We start from the raw sequence: 24,573 nt of genomic DNA, 5'->3' as shown, positions 1-24,573 counted from the left end.
AGATGTGGTCTGCAGTTCTGCCAGTGACTACTAAAATCAGTTGTTAATTGTGTTCTGTTTCAATCGAGGTGCCCTGAAACTAGGTACAGTACTTGCATGTTATGTCAAGGAGGTGCACCTCAATGCAGGATTGCCGCCTGTTGGAGGCTACTGTTGGTTGGAGCCCCTGAACGATCTCCCTTTTCCGTTCTTTTCGTTTTGGCGTCTTCAGACCTAGACGTATATACGACCTTTCCATATATAGGTTGCTGCAAGCACAGGGAATACTTGTATGTTTAGATTTCCGAGTGATATATTGTGAACCAGCAGAAACAAGACCCCTACATTTTATATCCTGAACAAGAATCAAAACTCTATTCAAACCAAGTCACCGTGCGCTATGCATACAAACGATATGTACATTGATCACTGAACGCCTTTTCTGGAACACTTTTCATGGCCAAGACCAACTTTTCCTTATTTGCATCCTGTTTCACTTTTCTCTTCAGTTCATTTTGCGTTTTTACCGTCCCTTCATCTCGGGAAACTCGTCCTCAAGCTTCAACCGAGCCGTAACGTTCATACTCATCAATTCCTGAATTAGCAGCTTAGCCGCGTACGGAATAACCATCTTGACCACGCTGCGAGAAGACTTGCACCGCTGACACCAGTTCAGGTAGCCCATGAAGCCGCACTGCTCGCAGACGTCGATTTCGTGACGGTCAGACGAAATCATCAGTCGCTCGAGCAACAGCTGACTCGTTCCGTACGCGATCAGACAGTCACGTTCCATCTCACCGAGACGTAGACCACCGTCTCGAGAACGACCTTCCGTGGGTTGGCGGGTGAGAATGGCGCGAGGGCCTCGCGCACGGGAGTGCATCTTATCCTGAACCATGTGTTTCAACTTCTGGTAGTAGATGGGACCGGTGAAGACGTAGAAGGGGAGAGCTTCACCGGTGATACCGGACGTGAGGTAGTCCTTGCCACCGTAGCTGAATCCCTTGTCGATGAGGATCTGCGACATCTCCTGGACGGGACTGCCACCGAAGCAGGTGCCGTAGCCGTGCTGACCCGAAAGGACGCCGGCCTTACCGGCGACCAGCTCAAGCATTTTTCCGACTGTCATTCGAGAGGGGAAACCGTGGGGGTTCATGATAATGTCAGGGTTGATTCCTTGGTCGGTGAAGGGCATGTCGGCCTGATCCGCGATGATACCCACGACACCCTTCTGTCCGTGACGGGATGAGAACTTGTCACCGACTTCGGGCCGACGCGTTTGACGGGTGAGCACCTTGACAAGCTGGTTCTCGTTTTCGGTGACGGAGACCATGACCTGATCAATGTACGCCGGGTCAGGGAGCTTATAGGTCATGGGAGTTGGCATGTATTGGACCGGTCGACCAACGTCAGAGCCGGTGATTCCGGAGCCGTGCGATTGATCAGGAGTAGCCTTGTTGATGTAGACCTCGCCTGCGTTGACTTGTTCACCAACCGAAGCCAGACCATCCCCTTCAAGGAGAGCATGCTTTCGGATAGGAGCGTCATTTTCATACTGGGGCGGGCTCAATCGATCTTTCGTGCCATTGGAGTAACTCTTCAGGTTGGTAACCTGCTTCTTAAACACCTGGCAACGTCCAAATCCACGGTCAACAGAGCCCTTGTTCAATACCAGCGCATCCTCAATATCGTATCCGGAGTAACTCATGACCGCGACAATGGCGTTTTGTCCAGCGGGGAGATGGTCGTACTTTGTCAATTCGATCGTGCGGGATTTGACCATCGGTTTCTGAGGGTACACCATAAGGTAAAGGATGGAATCAATACGGAGGAACTGGTTCGATGCAATTGCGCCAATAGCTTGTTTACCCATGGCACATTGGTAAGTGTTTCGAGGCGACTGGTTGTGATGTGGATACGGAATTAGACCGGCCACAGCACCAAGAACAGTGAACGGCTCGATCTCCAAATGTGTGGTTGTCTCGCTGATGTCTTTCTCGTAAATGGAGATAAGTGAGTCGTTCTCCTCGTTGACATCAAGATATTCTACCAATCCTTGAGCAAGGAAGTCGTCAAATTCCATTGTACCCTCGCGCAACTTGCTCAAGTGCTCTGCATTCACGCGAGACTTCCCATTCTCGACAACAATCAAAGGTCTGCAAATTCGCCCGTCATCGGTGGCAACGTGGACGGCCCGCTGGTGGTGGTTGATGTAGATACTGACGAACTCGGAGATCCGGCCCATCCGGCGCAGTCTTCGGAAGGAGTTCAGGAAGAATTTCGGGCGGCGAGTGAGTGCCATCGGCGTTCCGTTGATCGAAATCGTATAGCATCCAGGCCCATACAGCTCCTTTCCACCCACCGTTGCGATATCTTCGGCTCCCAGCATGAAAACCAAGTTCTTGACGGGGCCCTCCTCGTCGTTTGTGGTGATGTGTGTCATAAGCGCAAGGTTCTTAACAAGACCGCAGGCTTCACCTTCTGGAGTATCTGCTGGACAAAGCATACCGAATTGCGATGGCTGTAAAGCTCTGGGTCCACTGACCTTGCGGGTCTTTTCGAACTGACTGCTGATACGGGTCATCATACCCAGTGCGGCGATATAACTCAGTCGACTGAGCACGTGGGTGACACCAGCCCTTTCCATACGGAAACGCTTCAAGCTCCAGTTACCAGTGGAGATAGCGCGATTCATACCCTGAGTGATATGATTGCTGTGCATGCTCATAACACTCCAGGCGTCAAATGCTTCAGCCCGATTACGCTTGTTCAAGACCTTATCAACGTTCATCTTGATGTCAAAGCAGAACTTCTTGAACAAATCTTCGAAAAGCAACGCCAACAGCTGACCAGCTAATTCCAGCCGTTTGTTTCCAAGGTAGTCGCGGTCATCCACAAGCGAAGAGTCGTTCTTAGCCATGAGTACACGGCGAGCCATGTGCGCAACATAGATGGCCTTGGGCCGGAAGTCCATATCATTGACCTCGATGTGCGAGATGATCACGGATGCAATGGCCTCTACGGCTTCCTGCACGTGAGTTCGACGGTATGACATTTGCTTGCGGTTGATTTTGATACGGGCACCGATCCAGTCCAAAGCCTGCTGCTGTGTGTAAATACCAAGCTTGATGGCCTCCTCGAAGTTAATCGCAAAGTCCTCTTGGTACACCTTGTCAATTCCAGCGACGAGAAGCATCATCTCTTTATCGGTGTGAATTCCCATGGCCTTCAGTAGAATAACGATGGGAATGTCTTCGTTTAGAACGTTGTGCTTCACATAAAGCTTGTCTTTCTTGAGAATGATATAACTTTTCGACTTGCGCTCGTTGGAAGAACTTGGAGAAATAATTAGTAAGGAAGACACTTGACCTATGCAAAAGGGCGATAGTCTGGGCTTACCTGGTAACAGATGCTTGAACAATTTCCTTCTTGGGGTCTGTTTCGACGATAATTCTGTTTTTGCTCAACTGTTCTTGAACAAGAATGACCTTTTCCGTTCCGTTGACGATGAAGTAACCACCGGGATCCAGGGGACATTCGTTGAGCACGGTCATCTCCGCCGGCGACTTGTTAGACAGAACACATTTAGAACTGCGAAGCATGACCGGCATTCTTCCAATGCAGACACCAATTTTCTTCACCCTTTGGCGACCACGGAGATACTCGAAATCGACTTGAATGGGTGCCGCGTACGTTGTGTCTCGAAGTCGGCACTCTTGGGGAGACACCGACGATCCATCAAAGGCAACCCCAACATCCTGCGGCTCGTCGGCACGTCGCGGCGCCCCAAGGTAAATGTCGGTAAACTTGATGTAGAAATTGTGGTCCACATCACTGCGGATAGTTGAGCTGGACTCCACGATCTTTTTCAGCTGCACTTCGACGAGGTAGTTGTATGAGTCAATATGTTGCTTCACCAGCCCTTTGACCTTCAGGAATGCGGGCAACAGGTTCCATTTATCCTTGGCGGTATTGATGGGATCCGTGAGAGATTTATTGTAGTAGAAAGGTTCGAGGAGAGCGTCGAATGGATCCCGATGGCGGTAGGACGTATGCGAATCTTCTCCCTGCTGATTTTGCGACTGAGCATTCTCCTCCGCGGACTTTTCCGGCGCAGGCGGCGGGTTGGACAGGGAGGCGGCTTTTTGCTTTTCTGCTTCGGCAGCGGCTGCTTTGGCGGCAGACTACAGCAGGAAATCATAGAATGTTAGCATCAATCCATCGCATAGAATCAAATGAAATCGATCGCCGGTGCGGAGAAACTTTTGCCTCACCTCTGATGCCTTTGCTCGAGCGCTGGCAGCAACAGCCTGAGGCCTTTTACGGGGAGGCATGGCTGGCACGACGGTGATTTGCACCTATGACCGACTCCAGGAACCGTTTACGTCAAAGAAGCGGTGCGGGAGACAGAGTCATGCTGGTGCCGAAGTGGAGGGCACAATTTCTTTTCGTTATCGGCGAGGGGAAAAGATCCGAATTAATTTCCTGCTCCGAGGGGCCGCTTATGTCATCCACAAGCTGTCCCGAAAGGGCTAGACTACAACATGATTACCAACTGGTGCTAACCCAAAGCGCACTAGCCCCCTTCCTGTCTATCTATCGGTCTTGCGCTCCCTTCTTGCTTAGAAAATCCACCACCTGCAAATGCCCATTCTGCGCACCCAGCCTGATCGGCTGACCCAAAGGCCCTTCAGAATTCACATCTGCGCCATGATCAACTAGCAACCGCACCATATCGATATCTCCCGCCAAAGATGCTGCCGCCAGTGCCGTTCCTGCCGGTCCTCGGCTATCAACCGGGGCACCGTCGTGAAGTAGATCTTGAACAATCGTGAGGAGTCCGAACGATGCGGCATAATAGATTGGGTCGGGAGACTGTGTCAGCGAATTGCCCTTAGCACCCTCGGGTCCATCGAATGGTCTAAACCCGTCGAGGAAGGCCGTCCAATTGGTGTATGCCACATTGGACGCGAAGAATTCCCTGATCAGAGGAAGGATCCCGGATATCTCTGCTCCAGCATGTCTCGCATGAACAGCCCAGTAATTGGTTGCATAGCGCAAGAGACCAGACGAACGGACAACCTCGGTTAGCATCGTATATGGCTGGCCGAACCGCAAAAGGTATACGAGGCAATCGGCAGCAATAGATGCATGTGCTTTGGTCTCGCTAAGAGCGTATCGTTTTGCAGATCCTGTTTGGATCTCATCTGAGAGCAAGTATTCTTTCACGGAGGAACTGGCAAGATGTATTTGCTGCCGTTGCTCTTGGAAAGCGACCGAGTCAGACTCGCCATCTCCTGCGATTGTCGTCGTCACCAAAGAACTCGGGAACATTCGAACAATATCCCGCGGGTCTGAAAATCGCCGAGCAGGATTGATTCGACCTTCGTGACTGCCAGTAACTAGGCTTAACTCCGAGAACTCCTCGATGTAAAGCGGCCTTGTAGCAAAAGCCAGCCATTGCAGACCTTTGAAAACCAGTGCCCCGTGCTCCTGATCTATCTGTTCAAGGGCTTGGGAGCACATCTTTGAAATGAGGCGAAGAAGTCCTTATAAGTTGTCAAAATACCTGAAATAATGAGGTCTTGGGTATTAGGTAAGTTTAAGAGAACATACTGCAAGAATCAAGAGTGCAAGGACTACTTATATGTTCTTTTGACCAACTCAGCCACCTGGAGTGGGGTTCACAAGGCTGACACGGCATTTGCAACGGCCAAGTAGACCCACTGTTATACACCCTGGAACAGCGCGACCATTCCGACGAAGGACCTGATGTCGATAGCATGATAGGCCTCGATTGAGTTTACTTTGTTTTTATTAAGCCACGGTGCCAATTGAAGGTGTATCATGACATCCACAAGTGCGTTCAAAACAGCTCACCCCTAACGTTGGTAATCGTCTGCCTCTAAGGATCAACTTTACGCGGACGGATGACATTTGCTAAAGCCTGCGAGCCCAGAGACTTGGACTTGAATGCGTCCTCGATTTCATCCAGATATCTCCCTTTCGTCTCCGGCATCAGGATTGCACAAAGCAGAGCCGTGATCAGTGTGCATCCACCAAACATAAGATAGGCACTAAAACTGCTCTTGGATAGCAATATTGGAGTTTTCAGCGCCACCACAAAGTCATTTGAGGAGGTAGGCCTCTTTAAGAGAGTGACGCCTTACCCAAAAGGAATTCCACCACAAGATCACTGCATACTTGCTGTCACATATCGCGAGGGTTTGTGATAACCCCCCATACTGTATCTCATTTGGGGCTAACCAACAACTTCTCAGATAGGAGTCATGAGGCAAGGCTGAGGAACAAACGTTATTTGAGCCCGAGGATCTCGGAAAGAAGAAACCTTGGAGGACAAGGAGCTGAAAGACTTTGAAGGAGGGAATGCATGACAGCAAGAGGAGAAGGTCACTCGAATGATAGGAAATTGATCCACGGGGCCAACAGAGGAATTCCTAGTCCCTACCTACTCGCCAGACCCACCTCCAACTTGGGCTTCTATGGCATCTAAAGCCGGGCTGAGAATGGCAGGAGGGTTACAGACTGCGCTACCACCATGTATGGCCGCGCGTAGGCATTGGTCCGGGACTGGCCTTGATGAGTTCTCGCTTATCTCGCTGAGCAAGCATACTCCATTTCTAAGTCCCTAGCGTGAGAGAATTTCCGACTCCTACCAGTGATTCGTGATGAGGGGAGTACAGGGTTAGTCAGCCCATTCCATGCTCCCTAAATTAGAGAAGTCGCTTTAAGAGGTCCCCCTAGTCAAATTGGTGGGGAGGCTTTTGCTGAATTGTCTGGGGAACAGATTGGATATCAGTGTTCGATCACATATGGTCCAATATGCATCTGTCTTGGAATGTGATGCGGCGCCTCTTTAATTTGCACTCAAACAACCAGTTAATTGGAGATGACCACGGCAACTAAAACTAGCATTATCTCGATGATCGAAAACGCTTGATAATCTCGGGTTTGCTTTTGGTAGTATACCGGCCATACCGTCGACTCAACAAAGTAGTGAACAATGCCGTCAATATGAATTGCTCGATAAGCATCCTATGAGAATATGCAGTACCTTCTGCTGAAAAACAGTTCATAGGATAGGCAATCCTTAACACTATAAAGTTATTGAGCAGTACGTGAAGTGCACTCGAAGATGATGAGACTGCTGCTAATGAAAACCAAAGAGCAGAGATCAGAGTCCTAGCAAATACCTTGCCACAATGTTTGCCCTAGGGGTATTCCTGTGTGCGACGTGCCTATCTGGTTGGCTGGAGCCTTGTCTCGACATTGAGTGATTCAATGCACGAATAATCGAGAAAATGTTACTGCATCATTCATTGCCCCAGTTCCTGGAAGAAGGATATAAACTTTGCATGGGAAGGGGACTCTGCCCGTTCACATAAGCCTGCAACTAGAAAGGCGTGGCTAACAGGCTTTTCCTGGCCACACAGCCAAGTTCATCCATCGAGAAAGCGAAATATAGCTCCACCCACTTTTGATTGACCAGAACCATTCGATGACTAGAGACACGGAATCGAGAGACGGGAGATCATACCATTTCAACCAGTCTCGCGCAGAGTTTTCGCCGTCGACGAGGACGCTCGCAGAAGATATCCCATTTGGAACATGCGCTAGATTCAGCCAGACAAATAAAGATTGGCCTCATCCAGTGCCAAGTTCCGATGAATTGATTGCAGGCAGGAGTCGGCTGGCTTGGCATCTAATCTGATTCCGATGCTCGTCTTGATTCGCAGGACCATCGCCGAACAGCTCCACTTATAACAACCCTTTTAGGAATTTGGTCGTTGTTGATATTGGGAGGCCAAAAGCTGGCATGGTCGGGGACTAGAGAGGCCGTAAGGATCGAAATCCCACTGGAAAAATGCTGTCTATTGGCTGCAGTGTCTCAGAATCCGGATCTGATAACTCTAGCAGCAGTTTCTACAGTGGGGTTTCGGAGAGGAATGAGTCGCCGCCCCGTAGAAAGTAAGTATTATACCGGTGGTAGCCAGTTAATATTGGTATATATACCACGACTGAGCCCTGTGCATGACTCTTATTGTCTCTGATCAGGCTAAGATTTTCTCCTTCTTCACATTATGGATCCTGTCAAGGCAACACAAGGTACTAGTCAGCCTGAAATCACAGTGCAGACCGAACTGCCCGAACTGACCAAGCGGGAGAATGGCACCAAGGGAGAACATGTTATCAATTTTCGCATGGCTGACGGTGAAAAAGCACACAATGTTCAGCAGAGCGGAGTTAGTCGCATTGAATCCTTTTCCCGCCTGTTCGGTCGTCGACATCCTGTCGCAATTACCCTCTACTTCTGCATTTTTGCCGTTGCTGTTTCCTTCTCGCTTGACCAGTCTACCACGTCGGCATACGATGTTTACGCCACGGGAGCCTTCAATCGCCAGTCCTACATCGGTGTGATTGAAATCGCCGAGGCTATCATCATCGCCGTGTCGAAGCCTTTTCTTGCCAAAATCTGCGACGTCTTTTCTCGACAGACAGCATACCTTTTAATCTTGGTTTCCTACGTGATTGGGTACGTCGTTGTGGCGACTTCACCCAATGCAGTTGCGCTATGCGTTGGTCGTGTTATCTCATCGACTGGACAGGCTGGTTTCGATTTGGTGACGGATATCATCGTCGGTGACCTGAGTCCGCTGCAATGGCGTGGCTTTACCAGCGCCATGACCTCGTTTCCTTTCCTCTTCCTACCTTTCGTTGGCTCCAAAATTCAGGCGAGTCTCTGCACTGGCAATACGGATAACTGCTGGAGATGGGGATATGGGATGTTCTGTATCATTGCACCAGTCTTGGTAACCCCTATCATCCTCACTCTCTTTTACGCAGATCGCCAGGCCAAAAAGGCAGGCGAGCTTTCCTTTGCCGCAAGTCGTCTTGAGACCAGACGAGCTGAAGAGGCCGGTACCATGCAGATCCAGCGGTCCACTCTACGAAACCGCCTTAAAACCTTTTGGCAACTTCTCGATGAGATCGACATCATTGGTTTGATGCTCCTAGGATTAGCATTTGCCCTGATATTGCTTCCATTCAGTCTAGTCAGCGACGCAGACGGCGGCTGGTCAAACGCTTCTATGATTGCTATGATAGTCTGCGGTTTCGTGATACTCGTCCTCTTCATTCTATGGGACGTCCTGTGGGCCAATTATCCCCTACTGAATCGTCGAGTCTGGCACAACAAAACGTTTATCTGTGCGGTGGTTATCGATATTTTCTACATGGTCAGTGGAAATATTCGCTCGACCTACTTTACCACCTGGGTTTATGTCATCAAGCCATGGGACAACTACAACTGGGGCAACTTTGTGGCCATCACCACGGTGGCACTCACCATGTTTGGCATTTTGGCGGGTTTGTATCACCGCATCTTCCACCGGTACAAGGTCCTACAGATTTTCGGTCTGTCTTTGCGAATACTTGCATTGGGTATCACCTACTGGGCCGTCGGTCCGCACGCCAGCACCGGCGCGCTGGTGATGTCCCAGATCCTCAATGCCATGGGTGGTGCATGTTCTGTCGTGGGAACCCGAGTGGCCTCGCAGGCCTCAGTGCCGCATCAGGATCTCGCCGCCATCATCTCGCAGCTGTCTCTCTGGACCAAACTGGGCTCTTCTGTTGGCTCCGCCATCTCCTCCCACATGTACACCAGCACGTATATGGGCCACTTGCTGAATGAAGGACTTACGAGCGAGGATGCCACTGTCTTCTATGGCAGTGGCACTAAGGCCCGGGCGATGTTCGCCTGGGGCACCGAAGAGCGAGAAGCCGGTATCCGTGCGTTCACCAATACCATCCGACCAATGTACTTGACCGCTTTATGTCTTTCGGTGATTCCTTTGATTGCTGGTCTTTTGATGCCAAACTACTACTTGGGACGCACTCAGAATGTGGTTGACGGCACTGATAATGGCGGCGTTGCTGTCGACGAAGGCCGCGGTCAGGTACAGGGAACCGATGGTCAAAAGAAGTCATGGGTAGCAAAGTTGTGGCGTGGTGTTCAGAATTAGAGCATCTTGGTCAAGAAGCCCTTGACGATTTGAAGGCCATTTAACTTGAAGATTGTCGTACCGTTCATTGGCGTTCTCTCATACTTCATGGTTTGTGAGAGGCGTATCGCATGCCTATACTTTGTACTGCACTGATTAAAAATGCTAATATTGTCAATTGTAAAATTCATGATCTTTTTCTCTCTCACGCTCACTGACCTTTGTTTTCTTGCTAATGAAAGTCGGGTACTGTTGTTGACGCGTGACCAGTCAATCGAGGACAATGCAAACGCACAAAACAAAGTGACTCTGCTACCCACTGACCTTGATTCCTGGCACCCCCCAAACTCTCACTTGTACAAGAGAAAGAAGACAAGACTTGCAGTCACCCTTTCCATTCTGCTTCATCAACGACATCGAAAATTGCGCATCAGCAATCATCTGCCTCTTTGCAGCTTGACCTTGATTTGAATAACCCTACCTACATCAGTTTCTCGAATCACCAAATCTACGCCATGGCCGCAGCAACCCACACTTTTGATCCCCAGGGCGAAGTCATCATAGTGTTACAATGCACAGGCCATCCATTTGCTCCTTATGGCGCAAGTGAATCAACCAGCCAAATACGATGAGGATACAAGCAACAACGCTGACATTGCCTTAATCCATCAGGGACAGAAAAGAAAGCGAGGACCAGGAGAAGAGGAGGTAGCTCGCAAGAGGAAAAAGACGTCTAAGGCTTCCAACGCCAGTGGGTCTACCTTACTAGTTGCCGAGTATTCATCAGCTGAGTTGTCACCTGCAGCTGATGAAACCTCGTCTTCCGAGGATTCTTCTTCCTCAGAATCCAGTGATGACTCTAGTGATCCCAGTACAGACTTGTCGAGTGAAGAAGACTCCGACGGTGAAACGCCAGCTTCTGAAGAACCAACAACTAAATGCTATCTAATACAGGTTTCTGCAAAGCACCTCACTCTAGCCTCTGCTGTCTTCGAGAGAGCCCTCAAAGGGGGATGGAAAGAAGGGACCAGCCTGCTGGAGAAGGGGTCGGTGGAAATAACAGCAGATGGCTGGGACCTGGAAGCGTTTTTGATCTTGATGAATATTTTCCACGCTCGACCTCAAAAGGTACCCAAAGCTGTGAGTCTGGAATTGCTGGCCAAAGTCACAGTCCTGGCGGACTACTACGAATGTCAAGAATCTGTCGAATTCTTCGCCTCAAAGTGGTTCAATCTTCCGGACGATGAGCCTCTCCCGAAAGATCACCGTGATCTGATGCTCAGCATGTGGATTACCTGGGTCTTCAAACGATCATCGGCATTCAAAAGGCTAACGGCAGCTGTTATCCGCCATTCCAAGCACTCGGTGACAAGCCTTGGTCTGCCAATTCCGAAATGGCTGATTGGTAAGTTCTTGGGAATGGTCAATAGAGAGAAAGAAAACATTGACAACCGCTTAGATGAACTGAATAGCCGCAGAGAAAGGGTGATCGCCACCACACTTGCCTCTCTCAACGAACAGCGAGACGCCTTCTTGAGTGGAGCTCGCAGCGGATGTTGCTTCAGATGCAGTTCGATGATGTTTGGGCTGCTTTCCAAGCGTATGCTTCTAAATGATATACTTCCTCCGCACCCACCGGCTCCCTTCCCAAGAATTTCCTACGACAAATTGACGAGAACAATGGGATCGGTTCAAAGCCTAGAATGGTGCATTTTCAAATCGAACCATGGTCAAGATAATAGCCACAAGTGTTCGGCTGCATCTATTTCCTTCCCCTACGCTAAACAGGAGGCAACCGTCAAGGATCTAGTCCCGGAAGATCTGCAGGAAAACAAGAGACCGGACAGCCCTGTTGCACTCAGCACTGACGAAAATGTGGGATAAATTTGACATGAGATACCGTGAGAGGAATTCCTTAGTTGAGCTGTCCCGCCATGAGGCATCTGACTTGAGTACTGATGAATATGGAATATGTATCCAACGGTGCTGATCCCAAGAGAAGCCCGATAATTGAACTAAAACTCTGTACCACGTGTGAGACTCATTCTTTCCCCCTCATCTCCATCTTGATCATCCCAAGATCCTCCGGTGCTTTACTTTGCGTCTTTTCCATCTCTTTTCTCGGCTGAGATCTCCAAAATCGTTTACACGCGAACCTGACCCGGGATTCTTTCCGAGCCTTGCTTCCACATTCTATTCCTGAAAACTATCCATTCTTGACTTTGTGTACCAGGTAACCAATGAATTTTCGGGGTAAGAATGTATGTAATCGAGGCTCTGGATATCATTGAAATGATTTCCTATGCTATTCATACCAAGTAACGATACTAAAAAAAGACTCAGTCCTATCCTACTACATCAGATAGTCAAAACTAGAAAAGACCGGGACCCAAGATCATCTCTAGTGATTTGCAGGTAGTAACGACCCATCGCCGTGGTCTCTATCTTTCATCCTCAAATTTTTGAAATGAATGGAAACCTTATAGAGAAATTGATTTAAATGATCATTCTTCAAACAACTGAATACATAGCACCGGGACGCGAGAAACTGATTCTCCTAGGCTGATCCAGATGAGCTCTTTACAGATATACCGTATCTAGCGGCACGAACTGCGTCAAAACAACGAGGTTTGCCGTGTACAAATGGCACTGGCTTCCAAACTGTTTTCTCTAGCAACTTTTATCCTGTACTTAGATGATTTCTCCTGAGAACTAAATCCGTTGATTTGGCCTACTAAGAACAATTAGAGAAGGCATATCTTGGTCTCCGAGGGTTTGAATTTTCCCTCACGCAAAGAGTACAATCCAGCTTCCTATATACCGAATGAATAGTTAGATGAACTGAATGTATAGGAAGAATCCCTTGACTTGACGTACTCGAATCTACTCCGTATCAAGTAACAGATGAATACAAATACCTACGTTGATAGATCATTTGATCTAAAGCGAGATAATCATCGATAGCATTCAAAGTGACCTGTCACAGATTTTGACTCATGGCAATCAAAAAGAAAAGAAAAAGTCCGAGAAAGAAAAGACAAACTCTATCAACGACACTCCACTGCACAATTGCGTCATGAACTATGATCCATCAACCGGGAAAGTTCTCCTGCTTCAGCGGCAGAATACAGTTGCATGCCTTTCGAAGTGACATCTCATGACAGAATCGGGGGGGGCCACAGCATAAGTCCCCGGTCCAAAATGGGAGATCCAACGCATCAACCGTACTGTAGGACCTAATGTAAGTGATACCCCCGTCCATTTCCCCATGGAGCCAGTTGCAGCATGGGAACGAAGTTCCGGACCTAGTAGAGCCTCTCGGTTCTAGCCCAGCGGATGATGCCCAAGAAGCTTTCTTCTGGACGTATTTTAAGGCAACAAGGCTCAAGCATGGGCTCCCAACTTCCCCTAGGTGCAGGACGCTCAAAGATCTGGCGTCCAGTCAGAAAAGACGATGCCAGTGCCATCTCACACCCAGAACAGGCCAATGGCAGAACTATATCTGTCCCACTGGCCAACTCACTTGCAGTGATTGCTCTGGAGGGAGAGCTCAAAGCGATACGTGACTCCTTGGGAATGGTCGGGATGGGTAGCTGTGAAATACTGTACAAGACAAGCGGGCAGGGTACACAGGACCCTATGGCCACGACACTAGGCAGGCTAGCCGTTTAGCCAGATTATCATGGTGCGAGCGTCACCAAACACGGCTATCTCCGCTTTAGCTTGACTGACTGCTGGCGTGATAGCAGATGGCTGCAGTAGCCGGAAGCTCCGATCAACCGTTAGGTAGCCAGTGGGTACCCCACAAAAGCCTGGACAAAAAGATGTGCGTTCCGTCTCGGATAGGAGCTGTAGATTCCCGCAAACGCCCCCTCTCGTCGTTACAGCCAAAGGTTGGTGATGGTGGAACAGCGCTTCCGGAATGAGACCCTTCGGCTTGACCATTCCGAGACCACCGTACGAGTCACGACTCATCATCAGATGAATGCGCTTCCCTCACAACAAAAGCAAAAGGGGCCAAGCGATTTGGCTTTGCGGGGTTGGGCAACAAAACTGTTCAGACGTCGAGATGATAAGTAGACATCTTTCAACCAACTTGCCAGACAGGGATTCTTAGCACGAGATACAGTGGGCAAAAAAAAAGTCGATTACTAGCCTTAGGCGCACTTCGCGCCCACTATAATTGCCGAGAGCGTTGTCCAGAAAAAAACCCTCGGCGGTAATTCTGTTCATGTCGTCGGAGAATGTGGGGAGATCGTTCTAGAGGAGGGGAGGGAGAGGGGAGAGGGGGGAAGCGATGACTCTGGCGGTGGGCTATTTTCTTTGACCGCAACTTCAGTGCCCCTTGCCACCTGGCATTCGAGACCTTTCGTCCCCATTCGGAGAAATTTCCATTCGACGAGAAAAGTAGATCAATAGAGCAGATCGCAGAGAAAAGTGGCCCAAACGAGGACCAACTAATTTAGTGCCGGGGGGCGGTGGTGGAGAGGAAGCGAAGATAGCCAGACAAGTCTGGAGACTCAATCCACCATCGTGAATCTCTCCGAACGTCCAACGATGGAAATCACGTGTGGCAGCGGATCTCAGGTCAGTTTCATCGCAGAGTCAGACTGAGGCGAAACCAGCAGCTAGTTAACGAGGGGGGTCGATCATTGGCCCTCCGGAGGGGGGGGGAGCAAAGGCCACTTTCTTCAAGAAATAATGGGGTCTGACTGCACATGTCAGAAAAGTGACAGGCATGAGTTCTTACTGTACGGAGTGGGTGGGAAGAAGTTAGTCTGATCGGCGAAACGAGCGTCCGGTGGAATTATTCTCGTTGCTATTGATTGGACTCGTGCAGCGCATTCTGGATGGACTGGAGATCGTGTGTGCGAATCATATTGGCTCGTTCAACCAGTCAGCCATGCTCAATGACAATCGACTCCAAGTATGGGGTAATTCAGAACCTGGCCAAGATTTGATCGAATCAAATCTATGCTCGAGCGGCAGATCCACGTCTCTGTCGGGCATGAAAAGAAGCGAGACCTTCGAATTTCGTGATGGATCATCTAACAGTCCTAGAATGAATCATACCCTAACTAGGGTTATTGTTGCTGCAAAATATGCCAGTTCCACACCACATTTGCTCTCACTTTCCGGACTCCTACTCTCGGGTCTGTTTGTGATTTGAATTGCCTTTCGTTTCTGAAAGGAATTCCAAGAATTGCGGTGGCAAACAATGTGAAACAGGTTGATGACAGGAAGTGTAAGCAAGAGGCAACGGCGTCGGGGCCTCGGGGGGGGGGCTGATTAGGGATTAGTCAGGGAGGTACCTGGGTACACCGGTGTAGAGACTACTTGTAGGTATCAGGTAACGTACCGGACCTGACCTGACCTGACGGTACGGTAAAGACCCCTGAACCTTAAGGCCGATTAAATTCGGGTCCTGATTTACGGCGCCGTGGGAAGGGAGTCCCTTGGGGATAACGGGCTTTGATATCATCGATAATCGATTGCTGCATGGCTATGGAGATCTCTAGTTTTCATGAAATCATATCGTGCACGATATGTGACATACATACATGCAGCAAGCTTCGAATTCCTCTGAGTCAGAGTATATATTTTAATTCAACACTGTCATTATCGCAGTGGTAGTGGGGTAAGACCCCGGAATGCTACGAGTGGTGATGTGTACACAAAGTAGTACAACACAGAGAAAAAAAAGAAAGAAAATGTCAGTATATCATCGAATAGTAACCACCTCAAGCTCCTACCATCCGATCCTTGTACAATGTCGCCCAGGACCTGGCCGCGGCCCTTCTTCCCCAAACCGCGTTTTGAAACAAGATAAATTGAAACCAAACACTAGGTAAGCTACAAGGTTGAGATCAATACGATGTTTGGTCTTCAGTCCGAAAGGGTTGAGTGTCTGCCAGAAAGAAGGACAAGCAGCGTCATACAAAGCCCTTATCCAAGACCTGTTTTCTGTGCAGAAGTGATTGACCATGTTCGGTCACCGTCATCGCCGCCGAGGGAAAGCTACTCAGGATATTACCTTATTCCGGGGTCTGGACGAGGCTGCTGGAAGCTCAACCCCCTTGTCAAAGCTCGCACAGATTGAAATGTACATACGTACGTCCTATACCTATGGGTGTAACTGATCAATCTCACCCGACAAACGCTCCCGGGTCTAGAAGGACACTCCCAGCTTGCGAATCGATTTGACATAGTTGCGGCCCTGCGTATTCAGGCAATGGGCTTCGCTCCAGCGAAGGAGATTCTGGAAAGTGAGGCTTCGTAGACTGGTAGACGCAGAGAGGGCCCTGTCCCCGCTAGGTAGAGTCGTGTCGGCATCAGATCGCCTGTAAACGTTTTACCATTATGTAAATCAGCGTGGTCGGTACCATCTTTCCCAGCCAGAAGTCTGTACTACCTTATTTATCGCAAGTACTCCAGAGTGTAGCGAGGCGACAAGCATCCCCCGGATGGTTGGATGTCGAAGGGCTGGATTTACTGTACTGTAGGTAGCTTCCTGTAGCGTATACCGGATAGGAGCAGCTGTGCATGAGCATGAAGCACGGATTCTGCGGCATCATGCCTAGAGACGTCGTGGATCCCAGTGTACAAGCACGTAGCGGCCTAATAATATGTTTAAAGGGTTATAGGTATGATGTTGCTAGTCCACCTTCTGCAACCAGCACTGGGTAGGAGTACTCTACCTAGTACATACCTAAGTACTGTACCTATGGATGGACGTATGTAGCTACATGAGTGGGTTCGGCGCCGTGGTTCGTCACGCAGGCCGAATCTTGCCCACAGACACATCCAGACTTGCATGTCGGCCGTGTTTGAGATGCGTTGACGGGGTTAGGCCGGAGGACAAGACAAAACAGATAGTCAAAGCGCTCCCAAGGGGAAGGAGGGGAAGACGAGCGACATGGCCGGTTGCTGGATTAATCTGGTGTTCCCTGGCCGTCTTTTTGTACACCGCTTCTCCGGCGCCGCGCCAATTAGCACATCGACAGGGGAGGAACTCCTTTCGGGGGGGAGGCGAGATGCAATGATGGGACAGTGTTTTACATTCTTGTAGGGGGTATCAATATTGCCTTTATTGGTTTCCTGCGTACGGTGTGGTTACTTCCTCGTTCTTGGGAATCTAAGGTATTCAGGGAAATCTCAATCGGTCGAGATCATCCGCTCCCAGGATGTTGAGGCGATTGATCCATGGAACCACGCTGACCGCGCCGTACAGGATCCATCGGCGAACCCTGGTACGGACCTACCGCTCCTGGGAAATTGAGACAAATGGGAAAATTCAAAATAAACGATGCGACCCCGGTCCGCATGTCAAGAAACAAGAATTACTTCGGCGTAATTGGACTGGACGAGACCAAACCAGCAAGACAATACGAGTTGGGATATTCGAGCACGAAAGTTCAACCTAACCTTCGAGATTTATCAAACAAAGAGAGCGAGAGGAAGAGATGAGCGGCGATCCAAAGATCAAAGCCGTCGCGTACCATTTGGAAGGCGCGTGCCAATGCGTCCGGGAGGTGGCTTTGGCGAAATTGCGTTTGGACTTTGATTACACTCGATCATTCAATCGGAATATCTTTAAGGGAGATATATTATTGAATATCTTTGTATGTACCGCCACTAACCCCACCAGGTCAATAATAATAGTAGAAACATTAATGTGTATTAATCGACATCAATCTACGGAGTATTCAAGAGACACGAATAATCAGATCCAGTCGTGGAAAGTCCACGTCGAATCGCAATTCATGGGTCGCTCCTAGGATTAATTGTCATAGGTAGGGTACTCCGTATACGATGGGTGTTCAATAATCAGAAAAATCACAAATAAAGATAAATCGGTCCCCCGAGCTATGAAAGTGGCATCAACATGGACTAATAAAAATACCATGACTTGGACCGCAGCCGCTATTAGCACCGGAAATTTGACTCGTCCATGGACCGAGTCCTTTCGACTTCCTCGTTTCTTCGAATGATTCTTATGGTCAGGTACGTGCGGTGGCTAGGGCCTGATCCGCCGTCACATCTTTCCCAAGCATCCCCACTTGATGCAGAAACACTTGCAGAGCCCACGCTCCGACCAGCACACCCACCGGCAGAACTGATTAGTATGGAAAAAGGAAGTTCATACATTCGAAGCACACACTATCTAGGTAGGGAGTTTTTCAGTGTTGTCCCCTTGCACCGTCCGTTGTTCCCAAACGGCGCAGTGAGATCATCATCGACGAACGACTCTCCAGCAACGAGCTCAGCGAGGAAGGAGAATGCACGATGAAGCTTCCTCCCCAAGCAGTGCGAGGGGGCGGTTTCTTTAGTTACCGCTAGTACAGCGGGAGTACTAGATTATTATTATAATTTACAATTAATGCGGTGTCTGTTATTGTGAGTCGGGTGGTTATTTTTATGCCCTTGCACGGGGATCAAGCAATCCTTGGCCCAATCATCCCGTCGTCCAACGAGATTCCTCTGTGATGCGTCCAAAAAAGTGGACGATCTTTGCCGTCGGGAAAGACTGGTGATTAATTGCGACAACTCATCTCGGTCTCGGGCAGATTGGTGAAATTATCCTAGAGTTACTGTAAAGTGTAAGGTATGTCACCTAATCTCCCCTTCTATGGATATACTCGGAGAAGGCAGATGCTTCTCCGACCGTGAAGATCAAAGCCAGGACTAGCCGAAGCTACGAGAAGAACTAACGAGCCCTTAGTACTTACTAAAGCAGAGTGCCTGAACTACCTGCTACCGGGGGCACCTAAGCAAGGTACCTTACCGCGCCGGCGGGTATCAAAGTACGTACAAGTACCAGGTACCTAGGGGACTCGATTGACTTTACAGTACGGGATATAATGCATGGATTGATAAATAGTGTTAACTATTTACCTAGATGTTTTATGATCGTATCTCCTACCCGGTAGCAAATCCTGAAGAGAGTCCCGTCTCTCGGTGACGACCGAACAACAAACTAAAGCTACCTTAGTCTCGGTGCCCAATTGACAGTAATTTGACTTGTAATTTGTAAATGACTGGGATACAGGAGGGATGAAGTCAGCTACCAGCTCACTCACTTCCCGGGTATGTCTAGGAAGATCGTTTAATTGAACCAGCATGGGACGAGAAAAAAAAAAAAAAAAAAAAAAAAAAAAGAATCAAATAATATCAAAATCCAGGTGCTCGGGCCCAAGCCCGAGACGATCCAAAATGATAAAAGAATCAGAAGATCTCCGTACTGTACGTAACCGGTACATACGGTACTTCCCCCCCCCCCCCCCCCCCCCGCTCTGCCTTTCTTTCCCAGCCGCCGCCTCGTCTTTCTTCCCCTCTCGCCTCCCACCCTCTCGCTCTCTCTCCCCTTCTCTCTCGCTTCTTTCTATTCTTCGGTGCTCTCCCATTTATCTGTACAACAGTTATCCTTTCTTCCCGTTGTCATTTGTTTTTATATCTTTATTGCATCTCCTTGCGCATCACTCGTTATTGTCAAATATTGCATCGGTGTTCATTTCCTTGCCCCCCCCAAAACACCCCCTGCTCTCGGTCGGAGAGCTTAGGGTTTTGAGTTGGTAGGTACCGCGCCGCAGCCCTGCCCTGCTCCCGTCAACACTTACTGATCCAGATCTCCGCATCGCCAGCAGCGCGCTTCTGGGTGTGCAATCCGCGCCCCAAGTCCACCGTCGAACTGTCCTTACGTTGTCCGCAAAAATCGCCCGTTGTCGGCCACGTCCATTTGTGTCCCTCAAAAAAAAAAATAGACTCACGAGGCGTTCATTGTGTGTGAGTCGAGCTCCTTTCCCCGAGATCTTCGCCGCCAAAACCGCCCCTCAGCCCCTCTCCGACTCCCTTACGTTGCTCGTTATCGAAGGAATACACCGCCAACCGCCAACTCTCTCCCTGTCCCCTTGGTTCCTGTGCCTCTTTTTTCAGCCACCCGAGTTACCTGCAGTTGCTCTCTCATATTCAAATACCTTCTCCCCTTGTTGGGCCCGCGCCGTTTCCCATCTGATCTTATCATGCCTGGTGTTCTGACTCGTTTTGCTTCCTAAATGGTTATTAGTCCAGCGGCTTTCGTCCCAGCCAACTAGTCCACTATGGCCTTCAAGAACGGACTTAGTGAACGCCTCGATGAGTTGCGATTCCCTTCTCCGCGCTCGCCGCCGTCCGAATCCCCGTTCCCTGGTTATACGTCGCTTTCCCCGGGCCATTCCAACTTCGTGTCCGCCTTTTCGCGTCCGTCGGGTGATGTCCGTGCCAACCTCCAACGCCGATTCACCACGGACTCTAGTAAACTGTCGTCATGGAGCTACCTGAATCATCTTGGAGGAGCGCCCCAGGCTCCGGATCCGTTAGACCTGTTGTCATCGGTAAGTCCCGAGTTAAGCGTGATATTGCTTGTTGGAAACATTCACCTGGCTTGGGGGCTTGGGCTGTTGGTCCGTCGTGCGTTCTTCGAAAAGCGCCCACCATCGTAGCTTCACCCTCCCCCAGTTTCCAGGCAGACCTGTGATTCATGTGTCCTTTCCCTTTGGATTGATTCCATCCTCATACCAACCGAACTCCCTCCCCTGATATTGTGGTCTTTCCTGTTTTGTTTCCTGATCCAAGACCAAACCCCGGCTGACTTTCCCCCCAGTTCGAAAAGAAACGCCAGCACATCGAGTACATGCGAGAGCAAAAGAGGAGGTTTGAAGAGGATATGAAGCTTCTTGATCTGCAACACGAGAAGGAAAAACTTGAGATGGATCAGCTTGCACAACGCCTGGCCAAGGCTGGCATATCTGGACCTGCAAGCGAGCCTACGACTCCTCCAGAGACTCGTGAAAATGGCTTTCCTGGTGGCTTCACCCGCCCGACTCGCTTTTCCACGTCCAGCGTCACTTCATCTCCTGGATTCTTCAATGTCTTTGCTCCCTCACAAGTGACCAGCCCCCCAGGCCAGGCAGACAATACCGCTTCTCATACCTCAGCGAACCGTTTTTCGGTTCACTCTGTCCCAGGGTCTCGCAGAAACTCTGAGATGGAAGACTTTGGCCAGGAGCCTGCTTCACCTTTCCGTCCAGGTCCTTCGTAAGTTCACCTGATCAATTCACTTGCAGCTCTTTCTCTCACTTTCTTCACCTGACCGCTTTCTGACCTCCCCTATTCACCCCTCCCCACGACATCTCACTTCCCACCTTCCTCTTCTCCCCCCCACCCTCTTCTTCCAAAATCCTACGCGTCTGCTGTTCTACCGGTAGTTGGCTCTTGGTGTCTTTGAACTGTGTTCGGAGACCCTTTGCCCCTCCCGCCTTGAACAGACGTCGGTCACTTTGTCATTCATCTATTGCCTCGAGTGACACTCGATCCCTTTCTATTGCTTCACCTTGTCTCGATCGACTTTTCGCATTGTGACTTTCCTGCCATCTACCTTCTACCGCAACTCGTACCGAAATACCTGTCATCAACAATATTAACCATGTCTAGTAGGATCCACCGCTATTCAATGCCTTCAGCGGGCTTGGGCTCGCAGATTCGCCCAAATACCTCGAGTTTCTCCAACAACTCTGGTCTTGAGTCCTTCAACGCAGCCAAGTTTCTCTTCAATGACGACGATAGAGCTACTCTCAAAGAAGAGGATCGGATCCCAACCCCTGACATCAAGAGCTATCTGAAACTCACCGATCCTGACGACAAATTCCCAACTCTGTCTCGCAGAGACGATTCGGGCTTGGTAAGACTGGTCTTTTGGTTCTAGTGTCATTCTTGCTGCTGACAGTACATTTAGTTGTCTGCAAACTCGGACGCGTTGGATCTTGCAAACTCCAAGACTCCTAACCCGGAGAATTGGAACCATAGTCGGCATCGCACTTCTCACCAAAGCATGCCACAAAACGCGCTCAACATGTTCCGACTCGACCAGATTGGTTCCAGCGATTCCAACGCCAACACATCGAATTCGGCGAAACACGCTGCCCGACACTCTCTGGAAGCCAACCTTCTCTACAACTCGGAAGGAAGTCACGAAAGCATGGCGTCGAATGCTGCTTCAGGCCGGCCTAACTCCCTCCAGTCGTCTTACTCGACAAATGACCTGCCCACCGTCAAAGGAGATGGGTTTAACCCGGCTATCACGCCTCCCAAAACACACGCTGAACAGATCCATCAGCACAACGCCAGTCTGGGACGGATTCCATCTGCTGCCACCACCCCTCGCCAGCAGCGAGACTCCCCGGAGCGGGACGACGCGAAGCTAAACGGTGCTCGAGCTCAGACAACTGCCCTTCAAGCGAACGCGGCTCCTTTTGGGCCCCAAGTTGCAGCCACAGCCCCCGGAACGAGCCCTACCACGCCTGCGCCGGCGACTGGTTTCCAGCCACCATTTTACGGCTATGGTCTCCAGACCTACATGGGAGCCCCAGTACCTGTTAACGGACAGATGCAGAACTATAGTCCCAATGCCTCTTATGGCGGGTACCCCCCCTATGGAAACTTCCGGCTCACCGAGAATCCACCCAAAGGAGCTTCGTCTCGCCGAGCCACCGAAAGTGACTCTGCCCAGCTTTCACGCTTCACTAACTTCCCCCTTGAGCACTACCGGGGAGAGCTGTATGGACTCTGTAAAGACCAACATGGTTGCCGATACTTGCAACGGAAGCTAGAGGAGCGCAATCCGGAACACGTGCAAATGATCTTCGAAGAAACCCATCTGCACGTTGTGGAGCTGATGACTGATCCGTTCGGTAACTACCTATGCCAAAAATTGCTTGAATACTCCAACGACGAACAGCGCACGGCGTTGATCAACAATGCGGCCCATCAGCTCGTCAAAATCGCCTTGAACCAGCACGGCACCAGGGCGCTGCAGAAAATGATTGAGTTCATCTCTACCTCCGAACAAACGCAGACAGTGATCCAGGCTTTGCGAGATCACGTCGTCGATCTAGTTCAGGACCTGAATGGCAATCACGTTATTCAGAAGTGCCTGAACCGTCTCTCCGCCGATGATGCCCAATTCATCTATGACGCCGTTGGTGGTAACTGTGTCGTTGTTGGAACCCACCGTCATGGGTGCTGCGTCCTTCAGCGCTGTATCGATCATGCTTCCGGCGAGCAGCGAGCTAGGCTCATTGCCCAAATCACCTCCAACGCTTTTGCACTGGTCCAGGATCCCTTTGGAAATTACGTGGTACAATACATTCTTGATCTGGCCGAGCCTCACTTCACCGAGCCACTTTGCCAAACTTTCCGAGGAAACATTCCGGCCCTGTCCAAGCAGAAGTTCAGTTCCAATGTGATCGAAAAATGCCTTCGGACTGCAGAGTTCCCAATCCGCCGTCAGATGATTGATGAGATGCTGGCAGGCGCCGAGCTCGAAAAGATGCTCCGTGATTCCTTCGCAAACTATGTTGTACAGACTGCTATGGATTTCGCGGACGTCGATACTCGAACTCGGATTGTGGAGTCTATTCGCCCTATTCTGCCGTCCATTCGCCAGACTCCTCATGGACGCCGTATTGCAGGTAAAATGATGGCTTCCGAGGGTTCCGGGAGAGGAAGTGCGTCGACAAGTGGACAGGCGACCCCGAACGAGATGAACTCAGCGCAGCTCCCAGGACCTTTGCAGAAACCATTCTTGTATCAACAAAACCCTTTCCCCATGGGCTCCCAGTTTGGGACTCAGAACTTTGTTCCTGCTTCCGGAACTGGTTCCGCTTCGAACACCCCGTCCGGTGGACCAAGCGAAAATTCTTCAGCTATGTTCCCACCTCCTGTTCAACAAGCCAACGGCGGCCTTGGTGCGCAGGGCCCGCTGTATGCATACTTTTGAGCGTTTTTATTCGCATCAAACAACAATGCGGGTTGTTGGGCACTGAATTGTACTCATATTCGAGATGACGCTACGATCTTCATGACTTACGGCCAACGTAACACATTACCATGTCAAGATCTCTTATCTTTTTATGCAAATTGGTTTGCATTTGGGAGGATTCTTATGAGCTATACTCATGTAGTTCATGATACAGGGATCTGAATGCCTTACGTCTTGTATTCTTGCAACGCTTTGAATGATCATGTCTATCATGTCTTTTGAACTTTTGAACTTTTGAACGCTATCTTTCCCTTCTTCTTCTCATTTCATGTCTTCTTGGTTTCTGTGTTTATCCCCAATCTTCGTTCATTGAGTCCCCCCATGTCAATTGTTCTTCAGCCCTCCGAATCATCCTGGCTCTTGCCAAAGGTGACAATGGTGGAGTGCATGTTCCCATAGTTTTCTTTGTCATCTTCCTCATCTACACTTTTCAGACAATTGAAACGAAACTGTGCTTTTATGATTTTTTCTTTTTCAGATTTCGTTTGTGCCGTTCAATGCCTTGTTTAATTCTTGGAAACTGGTACCCGTTCAGTCGGTAGCGCTGGCATTCTCAGCCATTGGACAATGATTTGCACTGGCGACTGAGAACCACGGTGATTGGAACCTGTTCCCCCAGCATTCAGTAGAATAGATGTACTCATACGTTTATCAATCAAAGTGCTCTATCTCAGCATCTTGTCCTAAGTTAGACCTTTAATGATATGGAGTAACTAT

The 24,573-nt window shown here is 49.7% G+C and overlaps 6 protein-coding genes across 6 annotated transcripts; 3 read left to right on the top strand and 3 right to left on the bottom strand.

Annotated features, from left to right (window-relative positions):
- Window positions 1-502: 502 nt before the first annotated feature.
- Window positions 503-4,313, bottom strand: rpc2 (DNA-directed RNA polymerase III core subunit RET1; the record flags this gene model as incomplete). Its single annotated transcript, XM_046091273.1, has 3 exons — window positions 503-3,314; window positions 3,379-4,163; window positions 4,254-4,313. The coding sequence occupies 3 exons, from the start codon at window positions 4,311-4,313 to the stop codon at window positions 503-505; spliced, it is 3,657 nt and encodes a 1,218-aa protein (XP_045947250.1).
- Window positions 4,314-4,441: 128 nt separating this feature from the next.
- Window positions 4,442-5,567, bottom strand: LDX57_009541 (ankyrin repeat domain-containing protein). The gene has a single exon (XM_046091272.1). The coding sequence runs from the start codon at window positions 5,503-5,505 to the stop codon at window positions 4,576-4,578; it is 930 nt and encodes a 309-aa protein (XP_045947249.1). The 5' UTR covers window positions 5,506-5,567; the 3' UTR covers window positions 4,442-4,575.
- A 2,363-nt stretch (window positions 5,568-7,930) lies between these two features.
- LDX57_009540 (uncharacterized protein) lies at window positions 7,931-10,022 on the top strand (the record flags this gene model as incomplete). The annotated part of the gene is made up of 1 exon (XM_046091271.1): window positions 7,931-10,022. The coding sequence occupies exon 1, from the start codon at window positions 8,082-8,084 to the stop codon at window positions 10,020-10,022; it is 1,941 nt and encodes a 646-aa protein (XP_045947248.1). The 5' UTR covers window positions 7,931-8,081.
- Window positions 10,023-10,598: 576 nt separating this feature from the next.
- Window positions 10,599-11,885, top strand: LDX57_009539 (uncharacterized protein; the record flags this gene model as incomplete). The annotated part of the gene is made up of 2 exons (XM_046091270.1): window positions 10,599-11,406; window positions 11,461-11,885. 2 exons carry the CDS (start codon window positions 10,599-10,601, stop codon window positions 11,883-11,885), a joined length of 1,233 nt encoding a protein of 410 aa, XP_045947247.1.
- A 955-nt stretch (window positions 11,886-12,840) lies between these two features.
- Window positions 12,841-15,234, bottom strand: LDX57_009538 (uncharacterized protein). The gene has a single exon (XM_046091269.1). The coding sequence runs from the start codon at window positions 13,977-13,979 to the stop codon at window positions 13,662-13,664; it is 318 nt and encodes a 105-aa protein (XP_045947246.1). The 5' UTR covers window positions 13,980-15,234; the 3' UTR covers window positions 12,841-13,661.
- A 4,864-nt stretch (window positions 15,235-20,098) lies between these two features.
- LDX57_009537 (putative RNA-binding protein) lies at window positions 20,099-23,814 on the top strand (the record flags this gene model as incomplete). The annotated part of the gene is made up of 4 exons (XM_046091268.1): window positions 20,099-20,371; window positions 20,641-21,074; window positions 21,474-21,717; window positions 21,772-23,814. The coding sequence occupies 4 exons, from the start codon at window positions 20,099-20,101 to the stop codon at window positions 23,812-23,814; spliced, it is 2,994 nt and encodes a 997-aa protein (XP_045947245.1).
- Between the last annotated feature and the right edge of the window lie 759 nt (window positions 23,815-24,573).

Source organism: Aspergillus melleus (genome assembly GCF_016097325.1).
Source record: "Aspergillus melleus strain CBS 546.65 chromosome Unknown contig5, whole genome shotgun sequence".
NCBI classification, from domain to species: Eukaryota; Fungi; Ascomycota; class Eurotiomycetes; order Eurotiales; family Aspergillaceae; genus Aspergillus; species Aspergillus melleus.
Note: the sequence above shows the minus strand (reverse complement) of the source record. Positions and strands in the feature narration are given on the sequence as shown.